The sequence below is a fragment of the Dipodomys ordii genome, unplaced genomic scaffold, assembly GCF_000151885.1.
Source record: "Dipodomys ordii isolate 6190 unplaced genomic scaffold, Dord_2.0 Scaffold94, whole genome shotgun sequence".
Classification (NCBI taxonomy): Eukaryota; Metazoa; Chordata; class Mammalia; order Rodentia; family Heteromyidae; genus Dipodomys; species Dipodomys ordii.
In genome coordinates, this window is record NW_012267310.1 from 701,186 (window position 1) to 724,648 (window position 23,463).

Consider the following 23,463-nt stretch of genomic DNA (forward strand, 5'->3'; position numbering starts at 1 on the left):
GTAAAAACTAGCAGAGGGCTGGGGGCATGGCTCAAGTGGTAGTGTGCTTGCTTAGCAAGTGCAAAGCTCTGAGTTCAAACTCCCCTACCAAAACAAAACAAAAGACTGGCAGAAACCTGCACTACTATGTAGTGAGAGAGAACGGGTGCGTTGGCAAAGACAGAAGCAATGTCATTACTCAACAAAAATCACCATTGAGCTTTCCTAGGAAAACAAAACAAAACAAAAAACAGAATCCTCTAAAGCTCTCTGACAGGTCATGTGGGAACCACATTCACTGAACAAACATTGTCAGCTAGAGGAACCAGAATGGGCTGTGGATGGCATTGGAGTGTGGACTTCAATATTCCTGGAAATCCTGGGGAATGTTTGCAAAGAGAAGAGTAGTATCCTTAAGCTTTACCATTTCAAAGGGCTTAATAGCCAAAAACTGGGGTTGCACAGGCTAAACAATTTTGAAAACTGCAGATTAAACAGCATCCTGACTTTGATCTGAAGAACTAGTTATATACTAATAAAGAATGGAAGAAAAAAAAACTGTCAGCAAGGGTCTCCAGATTAAAAGTTACTGGGGTGGGGGGAAGCAAAAGAAAAGCAAAAATGATCCCTTTAACAGTTGGAGGCATGGCTCAGTTGGGAGAGCGCTAGTCAATGAGCTAAAGTACCAGGTACCATGTTCCAATTGACCAATCCATTACTAATTAACTGGTAAAGGAGAGAATTTATACGTTATTATATAGGTGGATGCCTTGGGTGTCCTGGAATGAAGGTCTCTAAATCATCCTCTGTGGAAATATAAGGGAAGAGAAAGAAAGGAAGAAAGTATAAGGGAAGATGGCTTCCCATCTTCCAAGGAACTTACCATCCAGTTCAAAGTCTCTGAAAAAGACAGAGCGTTTGTGATTGGTAGCAAGCCTTGACGGTTGCCTCCAGTTCCATCTGCATTGCAAGTGGCCATAGGATCTTAACAAATGAAAGAGGGGGCATCCAGGCTGTGTGCTTTTGTTGTATTTTGTTTCCGTGCAAACCTGACACTCATCAGCTCTAATAAATGGTCACTTTCCATTTTCTACTTCAACTAAGGCTTTTGGCAGAATGAGTTCATATATCAATGTGAATGAATCGATATGGTTCATAATTTATGAAGATGTGGAGGGAGAAAGCGATTGATCCAACGGAACCACCCGACTGATACCTGTTTCGATTCCTCTCTTACTTCTTGCCACCTAGGTTTTAGTCATTTCTAAGCTCATTTAACTGCAAAAAGATTTCAGTGGGTCATCCTTGGACTTCAAGGGTCTAAATTATTACCATCCATTCAGTAAAAGTGTATAAAAGAGCAAATGAGACATATGCATGCATACACACATAAATATGCATACATATAAATGAATACATATACACATACATATACCCAACAGATGCACTACAGATCAAGATGGAACCTCAAGCGTGAGGTAAGGAAGAGGGAAATAGAGAGTCAAAGAAAGAGGGAAGGAATAATGGAAGAAGGAGAAGGGAGAGAGAAAGGAAAGAGTTTCTTAACTATTAATAGGAACTATATGCTCATAGTTTTCATGCAAGAAAAGCAGAGCTACAGGGCCAAAGCTTAGGAAAGAGACTATGAATATTTCTGTGTATGGATAGGTATGAAACACAGAATTTCTATTCCTAGATAATCTTGGTTTTCTGCCCCTGTGTACATGGCCTAAGATATATCAATAACTGGGAGGCTTTTCTTTCTCTTCAAGTGTCTTATCTTTTCATTTAAAGCTTTAGTTGAAAGTAAATTACTAAGAACCCTAACTTCTTTCAGAGAAACAATTCTCGCTAGCAAAGGGCTGCTTTAATTTTTTTTTCTAAGCCCAGCACCTGTGGCTCATGCTTGTAATCCTAGCTACTCAGGAGGCTGAGATCTGAGGATCATGGTTCAAAGGCAGCTCTGGCAGGAAAGTCCCTGAGACTTATCTCCAATTAACCACCAGAAATCCAGAAGTGGTGCTGTGGCTCTCGAGTGGTGGAGTGCTTGCCTTGAGCTGAAGAGCTGAGGGACAGTGCCCAGGCCCAGAGTTCAAGCCCCACAACCGACAACAAAATAAAATAAAATAATTAAAAAAGTGTTTTTTCTAAGTCAAGCAGAAAACAAGCATCATGTTTCCTAAATATCACTTGTAAATAAAAATAAAACTATTAACAGCTTTGTTGAATTCATGTTTGTTTTCATCCATTAAATAACTTGGCCTAGAAAAAGATTAAACGAAATAAAGAGAAAACTAAGTGGCAAAAACATCTAGAAGCTTGATTTTCCTTTGTAAAGAATGGCAATATCAAGAGTCATTTAGGTTGGTGCTAGGGAAAAAGAAAGGGCACGGAGAGGGAAAAGATTCCAGAAGAGAATAAGGGGGAGAAAAAAATAGGGTTGCCATCTCCCCAAATCTTGAACAAGCCAATCTCAGTTGATGATGCAGATATATTTGCCTTTACTAGATGCCTGAGTATAGATAGCTACTTCAATTCAACAAGTAAAGTTGGCTCTGAGATGAGGAAGATGTAGGTAGCTTCCTTGTTCAAGAAGCTTAAAATCCAGTAAAGAACATCAAAAATTAGACAAACATGAATTGTGCAAAAGAATTAAAGTGCACTGCCAATAAAATGCAGCCACAATTGTCCAAAAATAGTTACCTAACATCAGCCATTCACGAAGGCTTTTCTGACTCTATTGCAAAAGAATTTGAAACACTTTTGTACAATTAAGATAATTAAAAATAATAAAATAAAACAAAATAGAGGAATGAAAGGTCCTCCACATTGGCCTTGTGCTGGCGGTGCCTTTGGCAATCATTTTTCACTTCTTCTCGCCTGTTGCCTTACTTTGAAAATGGAAAACCCTTCATGGACTTACCTAAAGAGCAAATGAATCTCCCTCCCGCTCCCTCTCATATATACCTATGCATGTATTTGCGTGTGTACACACATTAAATGTATGCACACAGATAAAATTCCTTTACTTGTGTTCATATGCATAAACATGAGCATATACATACACAAATACACACTATAAAGTCCTATCCAAGTCAAGGAATTTTTGTTTTTAAAATGCTATCTGTTGAAATATAGGGTTTTGTCATTACCACTGGCCGGCCCTATGAAACCTAGGAACTAAAAAGTACTAACAATTTTCTTATATCTAAGAGGAACCTTTCTTAAGCTCACAAGAGTTATTCCATAAAAAGATTTGATTCCACAAAGAGTTATTGTAAAAGAAATATTTGAAAGTTAAAACTCTTCTATATATCAGCAAAGTATGTGGATGAAAAGTTCCTATTTACAAGTCAACAATAACCATAACTGATCTGGAAAAAAAAGTTTATTAGAAGTAAACAAGACTGTCCAAATAAGACCATAACAGTTAACTAAAGAAAGTGACAACTCATGTCATTAGAGGGCTAGACACGGCTGTTTAGAGCTCAGGGCAGGATATATGTTTTAATTTGCAAGGACTCATCTATTACGATGTTTGGGAGGAGGGGTGCGGTAGAAGTGAGGTAGTAGTTAGGTAGTCACTTATATGCTTGTGTAGGAAGACAATCTGTAAGACAATACAAAACTTAGAAGCAAAACAAAGTTATAAAATGTCAATGCACTCAATATTGACTTAAGATTTTAATGAAATTAAAATCAAAATCTCAATGAGATTCTTAAAAAAAATAGATGACATGGCTTTACAATAACCATAATGAGATGAGACAGAAACATTTTAAAATGAAGAGTGGTAAAAGGAAGGACAAAATTTACATATCATAATGCTACATCATTAACTATTGGTGCAAGAACAGTTAAGAAAATGTATGGCACTGAATTAAACATCCAAGGGAAAGCCTCAAAATACAAAAAGTACAAAATAACATTATATAATAAATGAGGTCTCCCACATTTGCAAAGAAGGGCTGAGTTATTTAATAGATGACCCTAGAAAAGTGGCTAGTTCAAAATAAAAATCAATTTTCACGCTAACCTCGTATTATACATCAAAAGTCCATATAGATTAAATTTTTGAAGTAGAAGATGAAGCTGGTAAAGAAGAAAAATTAGCTGAGAATTTATTCCAAGAAACCACAAAAGCATCAATAAATTCATCTACATTAAAATGTCCTATTTCTGTACATTAAAATCAATGGTAAGCAAGATGAAGAGATTAAACTGTGTGGAAGCAAAATGTGCTGTGAATGACAAAGAAATAATAAACACACTGTCCAGTGAGAAAAGCATAAAGACTTTAATATAAAGAACAAAGATTACTAATAAATGAGTGATAGAAGGAAAAGGTTCACACCCTATTAATCCGAGAAGTCCAAGCTTAACACACTAAAAAGCATCTCTGCATTTCTGGTTGTGGTGAAGAATGATACAAGATTTCCGGTAATCAATTTGCTGATAATGAATCAAAGTCCCATAAAATGTATACACGCTTTTGTCCAGTAATTTCCCATAAAAAAATCTTTCCTGAAGAAATCATCAGTGCTGCAGATAAAGGATTTATGAGTAAAAATAGCCAGTGCAGTTACTAACAATGGCAAGAAAAATTGGAAACATAAATGGATGCTTTTCTTTCCAGCAGAGGCTCTCTCTAGGAGGCGCAGAATTTCAAATATAAGAGGGTTGGCTTTTGATTTACAGGCAATCTCATTCTTCTCAAGAAATGAACAATAGGAGGCCACAGTCACTTCTCTACCCTTCGCAAATCGATTATCTAATATTTAGGTCATCCTTAGCAAAACAGTGTCATTTTGATCTCAGACTCACTATCTCCTAGGCAACTGATTGAATAAGAAAATATAAAGCTTCACTGAGAAATATATGATTTTAAACACTTAAATAAAAGAAGGCCCATCTCGTTCCTCAGATGAGGAGGGGTAGCAGTGATGGGTATGTTAAAGAGATAAAGGCAGACATCCTGCCTGGTAGGCACTCATGTTGCCCTCTGTTTAAAAGGGGACAGGTGCGGTTGGGCTAGATAGGAGTGGAGTGACTGACGGAAGGGGTGTAACACTGATCAAGACGCATGGTACACATAAATTGGCGTGTCGAATACAAACCCCTCCGTACAACTATTTAAAGATAATGAAAATAAAAAATAGCTTTATTGAGATGGAACTTACATAACATAAAATTCATCCATTTAAGTAAATGGTTAAAAGCTTTTTCTATATTCACACAACTGTACAATCATCACACAAGTGGACTGGGTGGTATTTCCATCACCCCAAAATGAAACCTCATGTCCATTAGCAGTCATTTTTCATTCCCACTCCAGCTCTAGGCAAACAATCACCTTTCTTTCTCTAGGGATCTGCTTATTTTGGACATTTCATCCAAATGCAGTTGTATAATATGTGCTCTTTTGTGTCTGGCTTCTTTCGCTTAGCATGTTTCAAGATTTGTTTGTGTTATAGGATGTACCTTAATTCCTTCTGATGGCCCAATAATATTTTACCACATGGACAGTCTACATTTTGTTCATCTGTTCATCCTTCAGTTGCTGGACTATTTGGGTTGTTCTGCATTTTGACTATTCTGAATACTGCTGCTATGAACATTTGTGTACAATTTATATGTGGACACATGCATTCTTGTTTCTCTTGGAGGTTAACTTCTGGATCACTTGGTCACTTTACATTTAACAGGAATTGTTAGCATATCCCAGTGTGGAGTGCTAACATGTTGAATCAAATGATGGAAGATAATCAGGTTGTGTTACCTCAGGACATCTGAGAGGAAGCAATATGCTAATGTACCTGTCAATCTCTATGAGGGTAGCAGAGATGCACTGCAGGTGAAATATGACCAGAAAGACACTTGCTTTCCCTCTTAGGTCTGCCTCTTTTGTGGAACACTTTACAGGGCTGTCATCCCACATAACACACACTGGGAAATGCTGGCCTGGTTTCTATATGAACATGTCACACTGGTAGTAAAGGTTTCTTCCCTAGTAGATGGCAATACACATTAGCACCTGCAATAACCACATGTCTTATATGGAAAAAAAGAACTTGATGTGATGTGACTGAACCTAGAGCTGACCTCAGAGCCTGGTATATGTACTACATAGACATGGACAGTTCCGTGTTCTACATCATGAGAATTGTCAAGTCTTAGGCAATCTCAATACACTTCCGTCCTCCTCAGTTGCATAGATCGACATTTAAAGCTATCTCAGGCTTCTTACTAACAACACTAAGAAATTAGGAAGCCAGACATGGGTTATAATACATGCAAAGCATTTGGAATTCCAAATGCATTTCCCATAGGAAAAAGAAATTATAAGTGGTGACTAATCTCCCAGACTAATCTTGCATGTAACTAAAAATAAGGCATATCTACAATATTATCAATTTAACAAAAATTCAAAATAAATGAGATTAAGTGAGCCACCAGTAGCTCATGCCTATAATCCTAGCTACTCAGGAAGCTGACATCTGACCATCTCTATTTGGAGCTAGCCTGAGCAGAAAAATCCACGAGACTCCACCTTCAATTAACCAACAAAATTCTGGACTAGACACATGGCTTAAGTGGTAAAACACCAGTCATGAGGAAAAAAAGTAGAACAAAAGAGTAGGGCCCTAAATTTAAGCCCTTGTTCAGGCATAAAAAATGAGATTAAGTTTAATGTATCAGAGTCCTTATGCGCAGTGACATAGCTTGGGACAATTCAGACCCAGATAAGGGGCCCATAGAAAATCTATAAACAACAAAGGCTACAGAACCAGTTGCCTTTATGCTTTCATTACTTGCTGGCAACTGAAAACAACATCAGTAATAAAATATTGTTCCTTGGAGGAAACACAGGTTGAACAAGGTCTGAAGAAGTAATTTAGGATACTCAGAGCTATTAAGAGGAAACCATGGCTCATCTACAGAGATTTCAGTGGGATTTTTGTTACATCCAAATAAATATCTATACCTAAACTCATGCCCACTGCAGTACTTTTGAATTTTTTAGGGCTTGTCAACAAGAATCTTGGTCAGCAGAGGCATCATAGATAGAGCAATAATTAGGAAACAGATCATATAAGTTTAATAAAGAAATCTTTAAATGAGAAAGGAAAGGGGAGCTAGGCGCTGATGCCTCATGACTTTAATCCTAACTACTCAAGAAGCTGAGATCTGAGGATTGCAGTTTGAAGCCAGCCTGAGCAAAGTCCAAGAAACTCTAGCTCTAACTAAACAGCAAAATGCTGGCATAGAGGCATGGCTCAAGGGGCAAAGCACCAAGCTGTGAGTGAAAAAGTAGAGCAAGAACCTAATGTTCTGAGTTTAAGCCCTAGTACCAGCACAAAAATAAATAAATAGTGGCTGAAGAGAAGATGTATTCAAGTACAGGAAGCTGTGGGTCTGCAATGAAGTTGCATGAACTGAGAACACCAGGTCACAGCAACCAAAGGCATTCCTTGAATAAGATTTTCCCAGGAGAAAAAAAAAAAAAAGGTAAACAGGAGGCATTTCCTAGGACAGCCACCAGGTGGAGCCACTACTTCAAATCCACTTGATGGATCTTCCAACCAACCAATGGCTGGAAACCCAAGAGAAGCAGGATGGGAACCTAAATGCAAGGCTATTCCATGGGACACTCATTATTTTAATGCCAAAGCCTTGCAGTCAGGACACAAGGATTGAAAAGAGAGAAGTATAATAGAAGAAAAATTTGAAACACCAATTTTTTCAGTGACTCATATTTCAAAAGTATAGAGAATATGTGATAGCAGTACCCCTCTAAAGAGCTTTCTACCCATACTACCACTCCAGACCTAAACTTGACAGGAGTAGCACTCATTAAGGAATAAGCAAGGGTGACATACACTATAATGTCAACCACATCTATTAACACAGGCTTCCAATAAAAGCTGTCTGAAACGTAATGTTTAGTCCAAGCACTAGTGGCTCACACCTGTAATCCTAGTTACTCAGGAGGCTGAGGTCTGAGGATCACAGTTCAAACTCGGCCCAGGCAGAAAAGTCCATGAGATTCCTATCTCCAATGAACCATCAAAACACTGGAAGTGAAGGTGTTGGTCTAATGGTAAAGTGCCAGCTTTATGCAAAAACAGTAAGCAAGTGCATGAGGCCCTGAGTTCAAGCCCCAATACCAGCCCAGGAAAGGGGACGAGGTAAATTTTAAAAGGTCTCTTGAAAGATTCTACTGTCAAGCTTTGAAGAATAAAGACCTAATGAAAGAAAAGGTTCTCTGGATGTACACACACACACACACACACACGTATATTATTGAATCACTATCTTTCCTCCCCATTCACTGCAGCTTGCCAGCATTACTCTCATCCCTCTGGGAAAGAAGAGCTCAGGTGAGAGCCAGGAGCTTCCACAACTCAGCGATGCCTTCTGTTAACTCCTACTCTTTGGTCAAGTCCACAAAAACCAGCTCCAGAGGTAAAAGTAACAGGAGATATGATCTGTCCAAGAAAAATGTGACCCCAAATGCCATGCTAACCAGAAGCGAATGCGCATTTATTTAAAGAAAAATGTCTCCTTTCTTACAAACAAACCCCCAGATCTTGCACCTATCTTAAACAACAAGCCACCTGAAAGCCAAAGAGGTTGACATTTTATTTACTAAGCGTCCATTTTTTCTCATCCCTTGTTTACTGTTTCATTTCCAACAGAGAGCCTATAGTCACTTGAGTTCCTCATGGCCACTTGGCGCATTCCCAGCCAGCACATGCGCATTAGCACACACATGCACACACTCACCTACACCTTCCCCAGATGCTCATAAACCTATTCAACAGATACTTTAGGAATAGCCAAGCATGGTATATCATGCCTATGATCCCCATTTACTTGGAGGGGGGAGAGATTTGGAGGATAAAGGTTTAACGTCATCCCATCTTACTCCCCCAAAATGCTTATAACACCTATCTCAATCAATAGAAAGCTGGATACGGTGGTTCACACTTTTTGTCCTAGCTAAACAGGAAGCATAAATAGGAGGATTGAAATCCAGGCCAGGCCAGGCAAAAAGTAAAACCCTTTTCTAAAAGTACCAAAAGCCAAATGGGCTGAGGGTATGATTCAAATGGTAGAACTTTTGCCTAACAAGTGTCAGGCTATAAGTTCAAATCCCAGTACCGTCACTTAATTTTAAACAGAGAAAAAAGAAATTATAGCTTAAGGACTAGGTGCAGTGCCTCATGCCTACAAGCCCAGCTACTGGGAAAGTGGTGATTAGGAAGATTGTGGTGTGTGGCCACCCCAGGCAAAATGTTAGCAATACCTCAGCTCTACAACAACAACAAAAGCCAACTATGGTAGTACGTCCTATACTCTCAGCTATGCAGGACATGGTGATAGGAGGATCACAGGCTGAGGCCAGGCCCAAGCAAAACCATGAGGCCCTATTTGAAAAATAACCAAAGCAAAATGCGCTGGGGGTATGGCTCCAATGGTAAAAGAGTTGCCTAGCAAGTAGAAGGTCCTGGGTTCATATTTTTGTACTGCTTAAAAAAGTAAGGAGGGGAGAAAGGGAGGAAGGAAAGGAGGGAGAGAGAAAGGGGAGGGAAAGAGAGAGAAAGGGAGAGGGGGAAAGAAAGGGGAGGAAGGGAAAGAAGGAAGGAGGAGGGAGGAAGAGAGAAAAAGGGGAAGAAGGGAGGGAGGGGGAGGGAGGGAGAGAGGGAGGGAGGGAGGGAAAGACAGAAAGGGGAGGGAGGAAGGGAAAGAGGGAAGGAGGAGGGAGAGAGGGGAGAGAGAAAGGGGAGGAAGAGAGGGAGAGAGGGAAAGAGGGAAGGAGGAGGGAAAGAGGGAGAGAAAGGGGAAGAAGGGAGGGAGGGAAAGAGGGAAGAGGAAAGGGGGAGGGTGGGAGAGAGAGAAAGGGGAGGAAGGGAGGGAGAGAAAAGGGAGGAAAGGAAAGGGGGAGGGGGAAGGGGAGGGAGGGAGAGAGATAGAGAAAGGGGAAGAAGGGAGGGAGAGAAAGAAGGAAGGGGGAAGAGAGAGAGGGAGGAAGGAAGGGAGGGAGGAAGGAAGGGAGGAAGGGAGGGAGGGAGGGAGGGAGAGGGCAGACAGGCAGGCAAACACATTTCCCCTTCAGAAGAAAGGAGTAAGAGCAAAAGGTCATCTGGTCAGATCTGTTTAGGAATTGGAAATAGTAGTGCAGATATTATGGCGGGCGGGGGTTGGGGGGGCCGGAAAGGATATACAGTTAAGTAAAATTACCTTCAGCTCTTCAGAAAGGACAACTACAGGCAGCAGACTCAAATGGAGAGCCCTCTGTGCAGCTAATACATGGACCATATTAACGTGAAAGCCATGTATAGATCACCCATCCATACACAAAACGGATTCATAGAGTTCTGCACGAACTTTTAAAGCAACAGTGTGTCACCAGAGGCAGAGCAGTCATTGGTCCCTCTATCAAGGAACACTTTTGAATTGAATCTGTCAGAAGGACTGAACATACCACAAATAAACCCACACAGGAATGTTCTAGAAAGTCAGACCCATATACCAGTTCAGAGAGCAACCTTCCCCCATCTAAACTTGAATCTCATGAGAGACACACGATCTCACCTAGCAGCATCAGAGCTAGACCTGTTACAAATAACATTTTTAAGACTGTCAGATCTTTCTGCATTAATCTCTAGAAGGGGCAGTAGAATGCAAATGCATAACAAACCTTAAATAAAGATGGTAAAAAGCAGTTTCTCTTTCAGAAGGCAGATGCCAAAGTAGCAGAGCGACTTAAAAAGATGATTATAAAATACACATTGTATCAGGAGAGCATAACAATATTAACGGTAATAGCAAAAAATAATAAGTGCACAAAATACAATAAAGACTTACCAAACACTGAATTCATGATAAACTGGAAATAGAAACAAGGACAAATAAAGCCAACCAGAAACCCAAGGAATGGCTTCACATTCAGAATGACACAAGTAAATAAGAGACACACCCCCACCATGTCATTCAAAATATATCAGGAATGTGTAGGATTTGCTCAACAGTTCCCATGTGACACAACAAACTGGAACTTTGCATATGCCCTGGCGCCAGGCACAGGGCCAGTTGTACAGTTGCTGTGCAGTAAACACACACTGTGGAATATTCATTGGTGCTCATCAAAAAGTGCGAAAGGAGGGGTGAGAGAGAGGCAGAAACACACCTTGCCCACGTGGCTGTTCCTGACATAGAGCTCTCACATAGGCCAGTGGGAACTGAACCAGTCACGTGACATAAATGAATTAGGAAGTCTTTCTAGGGATAAAACCAAGTGATTTTCATTTTGGTAAAAATTCCAGTAGAAAAGAGCCTTACAGTCACCATTTTTTTTAAATCCACTCCTCATTTTCAATATATGGAGAATATTTGCTAGTAACTTAAAACCTTTATCTTATTCAAATGTTGCTTACACACTCCTGGTTTCAATGCTTTGTTAAAGAAAATTCCTGGGGCTGGGAATGTGGCCTAGTGGTAGAGTGCTTGCCTAGCATGCATGAAGCCTTGGGTTCAATTCCTCAGTACCACATAAACAGAAAAAACTGGAAGTGGTGCTGTGGCTCAAGTGGTACAGTGCTAGCTAGCCTTGACCAAAAGAAGCTCAGGGACAGTGCCCAGGCCCTGAGTTCAAGCCCTAGGACTGGCAAAAAACAACAAAAATTCCTCTAAGGCTGCAGTTATAGTTCAAGTGTAAGGGCATATTGTCTAGTTAGGTATAAGGCCTTGGGTTCAAACTCCTGAATGGCAAAAAGATAGGGCAGAGAGAGAATGAAAGAAAGGCAGAGGGTGGGGAGGTAAAGGGAGAGAGAGAAAAATCCTCTTCACATCAATGTTCCAATTTAGGAAGGCTCACCATTCTCCTATATGGGTTTAATGATAGAAGAGACAAAAGCGTAAGTCACTCTCAAAAGAAAACAGACAATTCCTTTGGGGGCTGATTCATGAGAATGACGTTTGGCTCTAAAGCAAGTTTTTACATTTTCTGGCTACGATTCACCAACATTCTGGAGACAGGGATAACTTTAGGATATACTACATCCATGTGGCAAGTTTAAGGGAAAAATGAACTATTGCTTCCTTGGGAAAGGCTTGTTTCAAACAGGAAGCTCCTCTGTCCTGTGACACAACTGCCCCCAATGGAGAGCCAATGTCTGCGAAGCCAGGTGGAAGGACCTGCTGTCACATCTTCCTTCTTCTCAAGTGAAAAGCCCCTGGACTCATTCCTGTACCTCTCTGAATCAATTCTGTAGTAAGTTGCAAAAATTAAAATTGAAAACTGAAACTACTCGGTCCCTGCTCCCAACTAACATTTTTTCTCAAGGGTAGCAATAACTTCCTTTAAGCTCTGAGTATCTTCTGCCCTTATGAAGGTACCTGGGGAGGGTGAACTCATCTCAGACTACAACCTGTTTGCAATTGTGAGGATGTGAGGCATGTGGAAAAAAATGTGCAAAGCAGCTGGACACAGCTGGGCAGCCTCCTTCAATTTAGTCTGTCCCAACAAAGTGATTAAGTTTCAGTTATAATAAAAATAAAATTCACTCCTTATGAAACCAATTCTAAGCCTGAATCAAATGACAAGGCACCTATAAAGAAAAGTCACCTATCACTGATAAAGTTGAAAAAGCTGTGTTCATTCTATTAAAGTCTCATAGGGTCCAAGGTTGAATTACAAAGTGGACTCATATACGCTCAGAAAAACTCCATGTTAGCAAATCTAAACAGGTCAATAAGTCCTGAGAACAACTTCCTCTCTGCATAACAGCTACAAGGAAACTACCAGACCTACCATATTACAGGTTTCAAAGAACAAGCTTACTGGAAAAAAAAAGGGAGGGGACAGACTTCAGTCATTTAAATCATAAAAACTTTAGAAATTACTTGAACAAAAGTGTTTATAAGTAACTAGAATCACCCCATACATTTAGCTTCTGATCCTTGTTTTAGGGGGAAAGAGTGTTTTTTCATTGATTTGGGGTGGGAAAAACTGTAGCTTTTGAGCTCAGTACAATGAACTATTTATCTGGCCTGACAAGGCCAATCAATCTCCCCCCCTCCCTGTTTATTATAAGGAGTAGTAGAATACTGTTCGGCCTGGCTGGGTTGGGGAGAGCCTAACAGTAGCACAAGGCCTGCTACACAATGCTTCCCTTCAGTTGAAATTTATGTTCGGTCCAGGTGACCTAGGAGGTCAGTGCAAAGTCTGGGATAGAATGAAGATGGGTCGCTATGGATTCCATATTTACAGAAAGCCTCCACTGGCTTATTTAGTATGTGAAACGTGTAAGATTAAAAGGTAGGTCTTAAAGCAGCTACAGGTCTAAGGTAGACACCTTTAAAAAAGACTGCAAGTCAAATAAGCCATCCCTTTGAGTTCATTTTTGTGGTGACTGATAAATTCTGTTAGGAGAACTCAAAAACTAGATACTTTTAGTTGTCAAAAAACCAATTATTTGAAGAGTTCTGTTCCTTTGATGATTATTTAAAAGGTTCTCAGCTAGTGTTATTAAACTCATCTAGAGAATTGCCTTAGTTCTTTCTCATGTGAAATGAATGAATCACCTTGAGTCTCTCATTGCATTTACAAACACAGGGCTGTGCAGTGAGGCCTTGCTGTTGGTCAGCATTTGCAGAACTGCTGGGCCCACCAACCCAAAAAGAGCCAGAAGACAGGGATGGCTCAGACCAGCCTGAGAGGCTGAGAGGCAAAAATAAGACTCACTGAACTCTAGCTATCAAATCCAATGAGTTCAAGTTTCAGGAGTTTGGGGAACTTATTTGCAAGAATATAGGTGACACTTTGAGGAAAGACTATACTTTTACATCAACTCATGCTAATTCTTGAAATGGGAAACCCCTGGCTTTTGTGTGATGAGGAAAATAAAGCAAGTCCTATAGCTGCTAACCAATGTGGTCCTCCCGCCAATATTTCAACTGAATAATCAAAAAAAAAAAAAAAAAAAAAGGAAACGTAGCCCGGGGCAGCTGGAAGAGGGTAGAGAAAGAAGCAAGAAGGAAAAGAGACACAAAGCTAATGTTTCAAGTGCTATGATCAATAGGCAGTTTACTGAAGAAGTTCTTATGCTATCTAAATTTAATGAAAGATTAGCTGCTCCTCCCTGAAGTTATGTAAACTTGTCCTCTTTTTCCTTGTTAACGGAATACTTTATTAAATCATTTCCTACTCTTGCTTTGGAACAACTATTTCCCTTTAAGGAAATAATAAGCCCAGAAAAGCCAGGAGGTGAAGGCTGACCTACTATGGGCTCTCTCAGTTCACTATTTCACCTGGCTGGTCCACAGGCAGGAAATACTGAGGATGTCTATTACAGACCTGAGTAAGGTTGTCTCTGCAATCTTAAATTCTCTCTCATATCATTTCAAACAACAATGATTATCAGCAGAAGATGGGGAAGAAAAATTATAACAAGCTAATATGTAAAAGTCATCCAAGGTCTCCAAAAAGGGAAAACTATATTGTTAAAGGTGTCTGGGTTAGCTGGATGGATTACCTTCATACATTCTGACTCATAACCCCAAGAAGTCAGGCTCTATGTGTGGGAGCTTGGCAGTTAGAGAAAGACCCTTAGAGGGTTTGCATCAAAGTAAAAGGAGACTGTGGTCATACACAGCTCAACCTACACTGTATCATTCTCTAAATTCACCTTTTATCCGTAAAAATAGATGTGAAAGCGGATGCTAAAAAGTAATCATTTACAAATGTTGTCAACTTTCTTGTTGTGAGGAATAAAACACTTTTAGTAGTTTCCCTTTGTTACAGTAACTAGTTGTGTTTGTGTGTGTGTATGTGTGTGTGTGTGTGTGTGCGTGTGCGTGCACACCTCAAAGTAATACTGAAAGCCAAAAGGGCAAACTCAATCCAATTTTTCAATAATATGAAATTTGACACAGTTCACCCAGAACTTTCCAGCTTTGTTGGTATGCAGGGAGAGGAGCTCTTTCTCCTTTGCCATACCTCGCTTGTTGGTTCTTAGAACTGTTTCAGAAGACAGCAAAGGATTTCCACTGGACACATCGTGCATGGGCTTTTCCGGAGCTTTGCTGGTGAGAAGGTCTTTCTTCACATCTTTCTTTATTTCCTGTGAGACAGATAAAAGGAAAAAAAAGATTATAGCTTGAAAAACTTTAGAGTGCCCCTTTTACTATCTTCAGTTTCATTTTTCTGCAAATGAACTATAATAATGCCAAGTCGACTAAACATAATATTTTAGAAACACCATTTCCTATATAATTCCTAGTTGTTTTTTTTCCTTACAGTCATTAGAAAAGCACCTAATGCATCAAAGTAGAATGATACTCAGGATGGTAAGTTAACATTATGTGATGGGAGCCATTCTCGGTGTCCATCAAGAGAGTAACCCGTACATAAAAGCTACCATACAGCTCTAAATGATAGCTTGTTCTACTTCTTTGAATAATAACAAGCTTTCACTAAGCAGACTCACACCTTTTAACAGCCTTCTGATTTCTATTCTTCTCAATAAAGTGTTCAGAGAACTACATTCCCCAATTGCCAATGTGCTTATAATTATACTAACCCAAAAGATGATTTAAACTCATTTATAGTCATTGAGTTCCTCTGATTTTTCAACTCTTGACAGGGAAAAAAACAATGAAGCCAACAGACTAAAATAAAGACTATCATTCTAGGCCAGTGGTCAATAAACTTAGAGCTCACTGTCCTATTTTGCAAGCAAAGTTTCATTAGAACACAACCACATAATGTGTATGTTTGTATGGCTGGTTGGATGTTACAACAGTGGAGCTGAGGATCTGTGACAGAAACCAAAGCCTAAAAATCTGGCCTCTTACAGAAAAGGTTTGCTGATCCTGTTCTAAATAGACTCTTATCAAAGCTCCACTGAGATTTAGATATATTTATTACAGGCTGATAGAATACATTACAAATCAAACACCCCAATTCCAAACCTCAAATATCAAATATTGTAAAATCCAAAACTTTGAGCACTAAAATGATGCAAGTGGAAAATTCCACACTTGCTCTCCCAAGATAGGTCACAATCAAATCAGAGGCTCACTAAAAATACTACATAAAATTACCTTCATCCTATATCTACAAGAGTACATATGAACCATAAATTCTATATTTAGATGTGGTCTCATCCCTAAGATAGCTCACTAGGTGAATGCAAATATTCTAAAATCAAAACATATCTAAATCTGAGGTCCTTCTGGTTCCAAACACTTTTTTTTTGTTTTTTATGGGTCCGGTCGTGGGGCTTGAACTTTGGGCCTGGGTGCTGTCCCTCAGCTCTTCAGCTCAAGGCTAGCACTCTACCACTTGAGCCATAGCGCCACTTGCGGCTTTTTTCTCTTTGCTTATGTGGTGCTGAGGAATCGAACCCAGGGCCTCAGGCATACAAAGCAAGCGCTCTACCACTGAGCCACCTTCCCAGCCCTCCAAACATTTTTTTAGTGCTAGACCTGGGGATTGAACTCAGGGCCTAGGCGCTGTTCCTGAGCTTTTGTGCTCCAGGCTAGCACTCTATCGTTTGAGCCACAGTTTCTCTTCTGGCTTTTTTGGCAGTTAATCAGAGATAAAGAGTCTTACAGACTTTCCTACCTGAGCTGGCTTAGAACTTCAATCCTCAGATCTTACTTAGCCTCCTGTGTAGCTAGGATTACAGGTGTGAGCTCTTGACACCTGGCTCTAAAGACTTTGGATAAAAGCTATGTGACCTGTATTTCAAATTATTCACATAATTATTTGCAAAAGCATCAATAGCTTAGCAATGGCAGTAACTCATACATAGTGCAGATCTGTACACAGGAATTCTTCTCAACGGAGCAAGGAGTGTCTAGGCTTGGACTAACCTTATGAGGAGCTAGACATGAAGCTTGGCCGAGTGGCAGGAAGAATAACATAAGGAATGTGTGCTTTAGAAACAGCAAGGGAAGAAATGGGGAAGGATTCCCACTTTAAAATGAGCATAAAGATGGCAAATTTGGTAAGGGGCCATGATGAGGCCTGAGCAGAGGGCTGAGGTAGAAAGAAAACAACAAATGTTTGTCAAACCATTGCCACTGTCCCTTGGCTTTCTTCACCTGCAAGTGTGCATTAGTTGTCATATCCAATTCCCTAACTGGGGAGGTGGGGGGCTCAGTTCACAGCAGCCTGAGCCTTTCTTCCTCTCTCACCAGAGCCCCAGCGGAAACCAGCAAGTGAGGCTGGTGCTTTGCTGGTTGTAAGCTTCAGCAAGCATCCCAGATGCCTGACTAGGCAGAGCTCAGCCTCGGCCAACACCAGTAACCTCTGCACACCAGAGGCATATGCGCATGTGTGTTGCTATATAGACTTCCACCTCAGAACAGCCTCACAGACAAATGGTATCAAATCTGCAGACAGTGCCTGCTTGAGCCACAGGCCTGTCTCAGCCGCATGATGGCTGCCAGCCAACTATAGCTCTACAAGTACAGATTACAAGCCACTAACTGCATTCATTTCCCCAACAGTTGCTTCTTTGGGGGAAGAACAATTGCTCAGACCTCACTTTCTGTCACAGTGTGGGTATGACTGTGCAAACATAAATATCCCCACCCAGGCACAATGTAATGTAGTAATATAACACCCAACTTTGCCAAGCAGTGACTCCAAGAAATTTAGTGGGTCCTGGGGACCACGTGGCCAGTGCTTGCTTAGCACTGCTAATAGCATGAAGCTGGGAGAGGGGGATCAAAGGTTTGGGAGTTAGGTTAGTCACTTTATAATGCCTTTGAAACTATGGTTCGCAGAGTTTCAGGTCCCAAGCCTCACGAACAGCATATCGTGAGAATCTGGCTAGGAAGCCCTATCCCATCAAGTGTATGTAGGGCTTAGCTACAACATCAGAAGGCTGGCCCATATTTCTTTGCTTTCACAACGATAGTTCACATTTGCTCCCCCACCCCCAAAGTCCAACGTTGACCAAAGTTCTTAAGTTGCTTCTTAGATGGAGGTAGGGAGGATACAAAAGTTAAAATATGTCCCATGCTGGGGACTCACGCCTGTAATCTTAGCCACTTAGGAGGCTGAGATCTGAGAATCATGATTCAAAGCCAGCCCAGGCAAGGAAAGTCCCTGAGACTCTTATCTCCAATAAACCATCAGACAACCAGAAGTGGTACTGTGGCTCAAGTGGTAGAGTGCTTGCCTTGAGCTGAAGAGCTCAGGGACAGTGCCCAGGCCCAGAGTTCAAGCCCCATGACTGACAAAAACGAACAAAACATGTCCTACTTTTTTTTTCAGGAAAATACAATCTGGTACGTCATGTGGCAGAGAATTCTGCAGCCTCCTCACCTGAGCAACAGTTTAGCTCAGTGCAGCCCCACCTGAGCCCAACAGCTGCTCTCCAACTTGCCCCTTTCTCACAAAAGAAAAGAACGATCTTACCAGGGCTAGAAAGTCAGCATTAGCCGGGCTCCCGTGGCTCACGCCTATAATCCTAGCTACTCAAGAGGCTGAGATCTGAGGATAATGGTTTAAAGCCAGCCTGGGCAAGAACATCTGTGAGATTCTTATCTCCAATCAACCACTAGAAAACTGGAAGTGGTGCTGTGGCTCAAGCAGTAGAGTGCTCACCTTGAGCTGAAGAGCGCAGGGACAGCACCCAGGCCCAGAGTTCAAGCCCCACGACAGACAAAAAGAAAAAAAAAGTCAGCTTTAGCCCCCTCCCCCATCTAAAATGTTACTAGTCTGGCTTTATCCACTTCCTCAATCTCTGTTTCTCTCTATTCTTCCTCAATTGCGTGGGGGGGGGCACAAATACTAAGCAAAAGATATTAATAGACATTTCTCCACAGCAAATATTCAAATGGCCAATAAGACTATGACAAAAGGGTTAACATCACAAGTCATTAAGGATTTTTTCTTTTTTTTGTCGGTCATGGGGCTTGAACTCTGGGCCTGGGTGCTGTCCCTGTACTATTCAGCTCAAGGTGAGCACTCTACCTCTTTAGCCACAGCGCCACTTCTGGTTTTCTAGAGGTTTATTGGAGATCAGAGTCTCACGGACTTTTCTGCCCGGGCTGGCTTTGAACCGTGATCCTCAGATCTCACACTCCTGAGTAGCTAGGATGACAGGCATGAGCCACTGGTGCCCAGCTTCATTAAGGAAATTGAAATCAAAACCACAAATGTGATGAGAAAATGGAATCTTTGTACATTGCTGAGTGAATGTAAAATTGCACAACATCTGTCAAAAGCTGCAAAGCACGTCTGCAGTTAAACAGAACTATTATATGTCCCAGCAATTCTACTCCTAGGAATATACTCAAAAGAATTGAAAGCAGGGGTGCAGACAGATATATGCATACCACGATATTATTAACCAGAGCCAAAAGGCGGAAGTAACCCAAGTGACAATGAACAGACAAATGGATAAACAGGATGTGGTATATCTATACATAGGAATATTACTTGGTCTCAAAAAGGAAAAGTTCTCATACATGCTATAACATAGATGAACCTAGAAAACATGAAAAGTGAAATAAGCCAAAAACAAAATAACAAATCTATTATCCCACTTATGTGACTCATTTAGAAAAAGCAAACTCAGAAAGTAAATGAGAAATGTCCTAGCGGGAGGAGAAGCCAGTTACTGTTTTAACGGTTACAGGTTTTGGATAATGGGAAAGTTTTTGAAATAGTGGTGATTACACAACATTATAATATAATCAATACCACTGGCTATTAAAAGTTAAAATTAACTATCAATAAAAACAAATTTGGATGGAAGTGGTAATCCTAGATCTCAGGAGGCTGAGATCTGTGATCGTGGTTCAAATCCAGGGCAGGAAAGTCCATGTGACTCAGATAGATAGGTAGGTAGTTAAGTAGATAGATAGATAGATAATTTCATATACCTTGCAATAAAAATGGAAAAAAAACTTCCCAACATGAATACTATCTAATGTATGAATGTTTATTGTGCCAAACTCTGCTCTAAGAACTTCATCTAGATGGAACTTTTTCATCTGTACAAAGTCACAGATAAACACACCAAGATGCAGGAAGAGTAGGAGCCAGTAGTGGAACCCAACCTGTCTACCCTAGGGGCTCATCTCTTAACCATGCTTTCCACAAGTCCTAGTTTAACCTCCACAATGCTACAAGAGACACTTCTAAAACAAATGTCTGAAGCTGGAGTGATGTGACATATGCCTGTAATCCCATTGGAGAGGCGGAAGCAGGAAGATTGTGGTTCAATGGTAGCCTGGGCAAAAAGTACACAAGACCCTATTTCAAGAACAACTAAAAACAAAAGGAGCTGGGCACCAGTAGCTCATGCCTGTTAATCCTAGCTACTCAAGAGGCTGAGATCTAAAGCTCCAGGTTCTAAGCCAGCCTGGGCAAAACTACTCAGAAAAGGGTGGAAGTGGTGCTGTGGCTCAAGTGATAGAGCACTAGCATTGAGCACAAAGAGGCTCAGGGAACAGTGCCCAGGCTCTGAGTTCAAGCCCCAAGACTGGCAAAAAGTAAACAAAAACAAAAGGGCTGGAGCATGGCTCAAGTGGTAGATCACTTGAAGACTGAGGCTCTTGTTTCAGTCCTCAGTCCTGCAGGGGGAAGGGGAGTGGAGAGAGGGAATGATGGGAGAAAGGGAGGGGGGATGAAGAAAGAGGAAGAGAGGAAGGAAGGAAGGAAGGAAAGAAGGAAGGAAGGAAGGATTACCCAAGGCTGGGTGTTCCTAGCCCACCATCCTCAGTCTCAGCTTTCTGACTATAACCCCTTGGTTAAGAACCTGGGCATGCTAGCCCAGTGGCAGATGCCATCCCTTGGGCCAGAACTGTGGGCCATAAGGGCTTATGGAAATCCATACATCCATGCCCACATGTCTAAATCAGTGCGGACAGTACTGCTTAAGACCTTGAGGGAAAACATTTAAGGCCTCTAAGCAGCCCTTTTGTCATCTGTAAAAGGTATCTAATATTATATCTGCCATCACACAGGTGTCTTCAGGATAACATAGTGAATTGGAGAATAGTATAAAAGGTGTTCTTTACTGTCACTATTATATAGTAAGTACTATTTTAAAAAAACTACATATAACAACTCATGAACCTCACAGTGATAAATTAAACATTATACAATTTCACTTATATGAAGTTCAACAACAGACCAAATCAACCACTAGAGATGTATCTCAGAACAGCAGTTAGGTTTGGGCAGGTCCTGGTAGAGAGGAGAAAGGTAAGAGGAGAATAAAAATGTTCGTTCCTGTGGTCAGATGATAGTAACACAGGTGTACACATAACAGATCCAGTGAACTGTATTTCTAACACCTCTGCACTTTAGATTATTTCAGTTTAAAAGAACAACATAAATACTCCAGCCAGAAGACAAAAACAGATTCTTTTACATCCAAATATGCTTATATTTTGCCCTAGAAGATCAGAAACATGACAAGCAAGGTCTTGGATAGTTTAATGTTCATCTCTGACAGTGGGAAGCTTTCTGGGATCAACATTAAGGAAATGGATGGTCACAATGTGCCAGATGAAGCCCACTGAGTAGGTGGGTGAGCCAAGGTATGGCTCATGTCATTTACACAATCAGCTGAATGGATCCTTGATCTCCACTCTGGCTGTCTGCCTTCTATCTTGCAAGATTTCCTTGTCTCTTGCCACCAGTAGTACATGCACGTGGAGCAGGCTGGTGCCACCGACAGCAGGGGGAGCTGAGTACCAACCTGACCTGCTCAGACTGCAGGTCTTAACTTCACTGGCTGTGCATGCATTAGGAGAGCTGAGACAGGCTGGGCAGGGTTTCCCCTAACCTCAGGGAGGGAGTGCTGAGAGTAAAAGGAAGCCATGGAAAACAGTCAACATGGATCAACATCCTTCCATGCTGGGCTACTCCTTCCTGTAAAAAAAAAAAAAAAAAAAAAGCTTCCTTTCAAGCCAGACATGACTGTGACATCACAGTTGTGCCCCCTGTGCTAGTTCATGGAAAACCACTTTACAAAATTACCACTGGCTGGAGGTAGAAGGAACTCACTAAAAACAAATCATTATCGCAAATCTACTATCACAAGGGGCTTGAATAGATACAGAACCCTAGAAACCCTACCCTCCGTAGATCTTCCTCATTGCCAAGCAAAAGGCAAGCTTGAGGAACAGCAGTCCTCAGAGTGTCTTCCCCACATGCAGAGACTTTTTTCCCCAGCATTTTCTCCTTCACAAAAGGCTAGGAAGACACTGCATAAACTCTGAGAGCAATGGCCATCACTCAAGGGAGCTCCTACTGAACCTGAAAGATTCTCCTCATTTGCAGATATATATAATAAATATATACAGTATATATTTATTTATATATTTATTATATATATAAATATATATATTTATTATATATATCATGTAATGTTACATGATATATATATATATATATATATATATATATATATATGAGCTAGGTATGAGGATGCATGCGTATAATCTCAGCACTGGGGACACTGCAAGTTTTAGGCTAATCTGACCTACACAGTGAAACCCTGTATCGCGTCGTGTGTGTGTGTGTGTGTGTGTGTGTGTGTGTGTGTGTGTGTGTACATATGTATATACATAGATATACACATATATACACGTATCATATATAAACATGGATGTCATACATATGCATGTGTATATATATATGTGTGTGTCCATGTCTATACATGTGTGTACATGTATATGTGTGCATATACAGGTGTGCAATGTATGGATGTGTGCGTGTGTATGTGTATATGCATATATAAACACGTGTGTGCATGTACATATAAGTGTGTTTGTGTGTAGACATATGTACACATGTTCACATATATACACAAATATCTGATTACCACAACAAAAGAAATAACCATGAAATATATCAACTTCATTAGAGAAAAGCAGAGCAGAAATTTGTGCATGCATGTACATTATACATGTACATACACATACATACATAAGGTAAATATGGCAAGATATGAGGATCTAATAGGCAAGATGACAAGCACACTGATATTTGTGATAGGCATGAAATATTTCATAATTTCCTCCAGAAATTACATAGGGAAACTGAATTGTTATCTCACACCATAATGGCTTTTGCATATTTCCAAAATACAAGGCCACTTTAGAAACGTGCTTTGACATGTAATTATAAATACACCAGTGGCATTTTCAGCTCAAGGCTAAAAAAGGAAGAGTTTGACTGGAACAAGGACACCTATTATTGTGTTTCTACATCAATCTTCAACTGTATATTTGCAATATCATAAACTTGTATTACCACCTAAGAACCACTGATAATACAGAGAGCAAAGTATCAAGCACATGAGAGAAAGAACAAGTAGCTCTTGACCTACAAGATGGGAAGGAATGTTGCCAAAAGCACAGCAAGTGCTAGATACTAGACAGAGATGAAAAGGGGCTACTCATGTGTCATGAAGAGATAATGTTGCTTTGTGATGTACAATA

General features: G+C 40.6%; 1 protein-coding gene across 5 annotated transcripts in view; it reads right to left on the reverse strand.

The window, feature by feature from the left end:
- Sh3kbp1 (SH3-domain kinase binding protein 1) overlaps window positions 1-23,463 on the reverse strand; it is a 337,484-nt gene that overhangs the window by 179,149 nt on the left and 134,872 nt on the right. For all 5 annotated transcript variants that reach the window (XM_013026512.1, XM_013026514.1, XM_013026511.1 and 2 more), the window contains one exon: window positions 14,984-15,107. In XM_013026512.1, coding sequence (XP_012881966.1) covers window positions 14,984-15,107 — 124 coding nt within the window. The remainder of the gene's footprint in view (window positions 1-14,983; window positions 15,108-23,463) is intronic.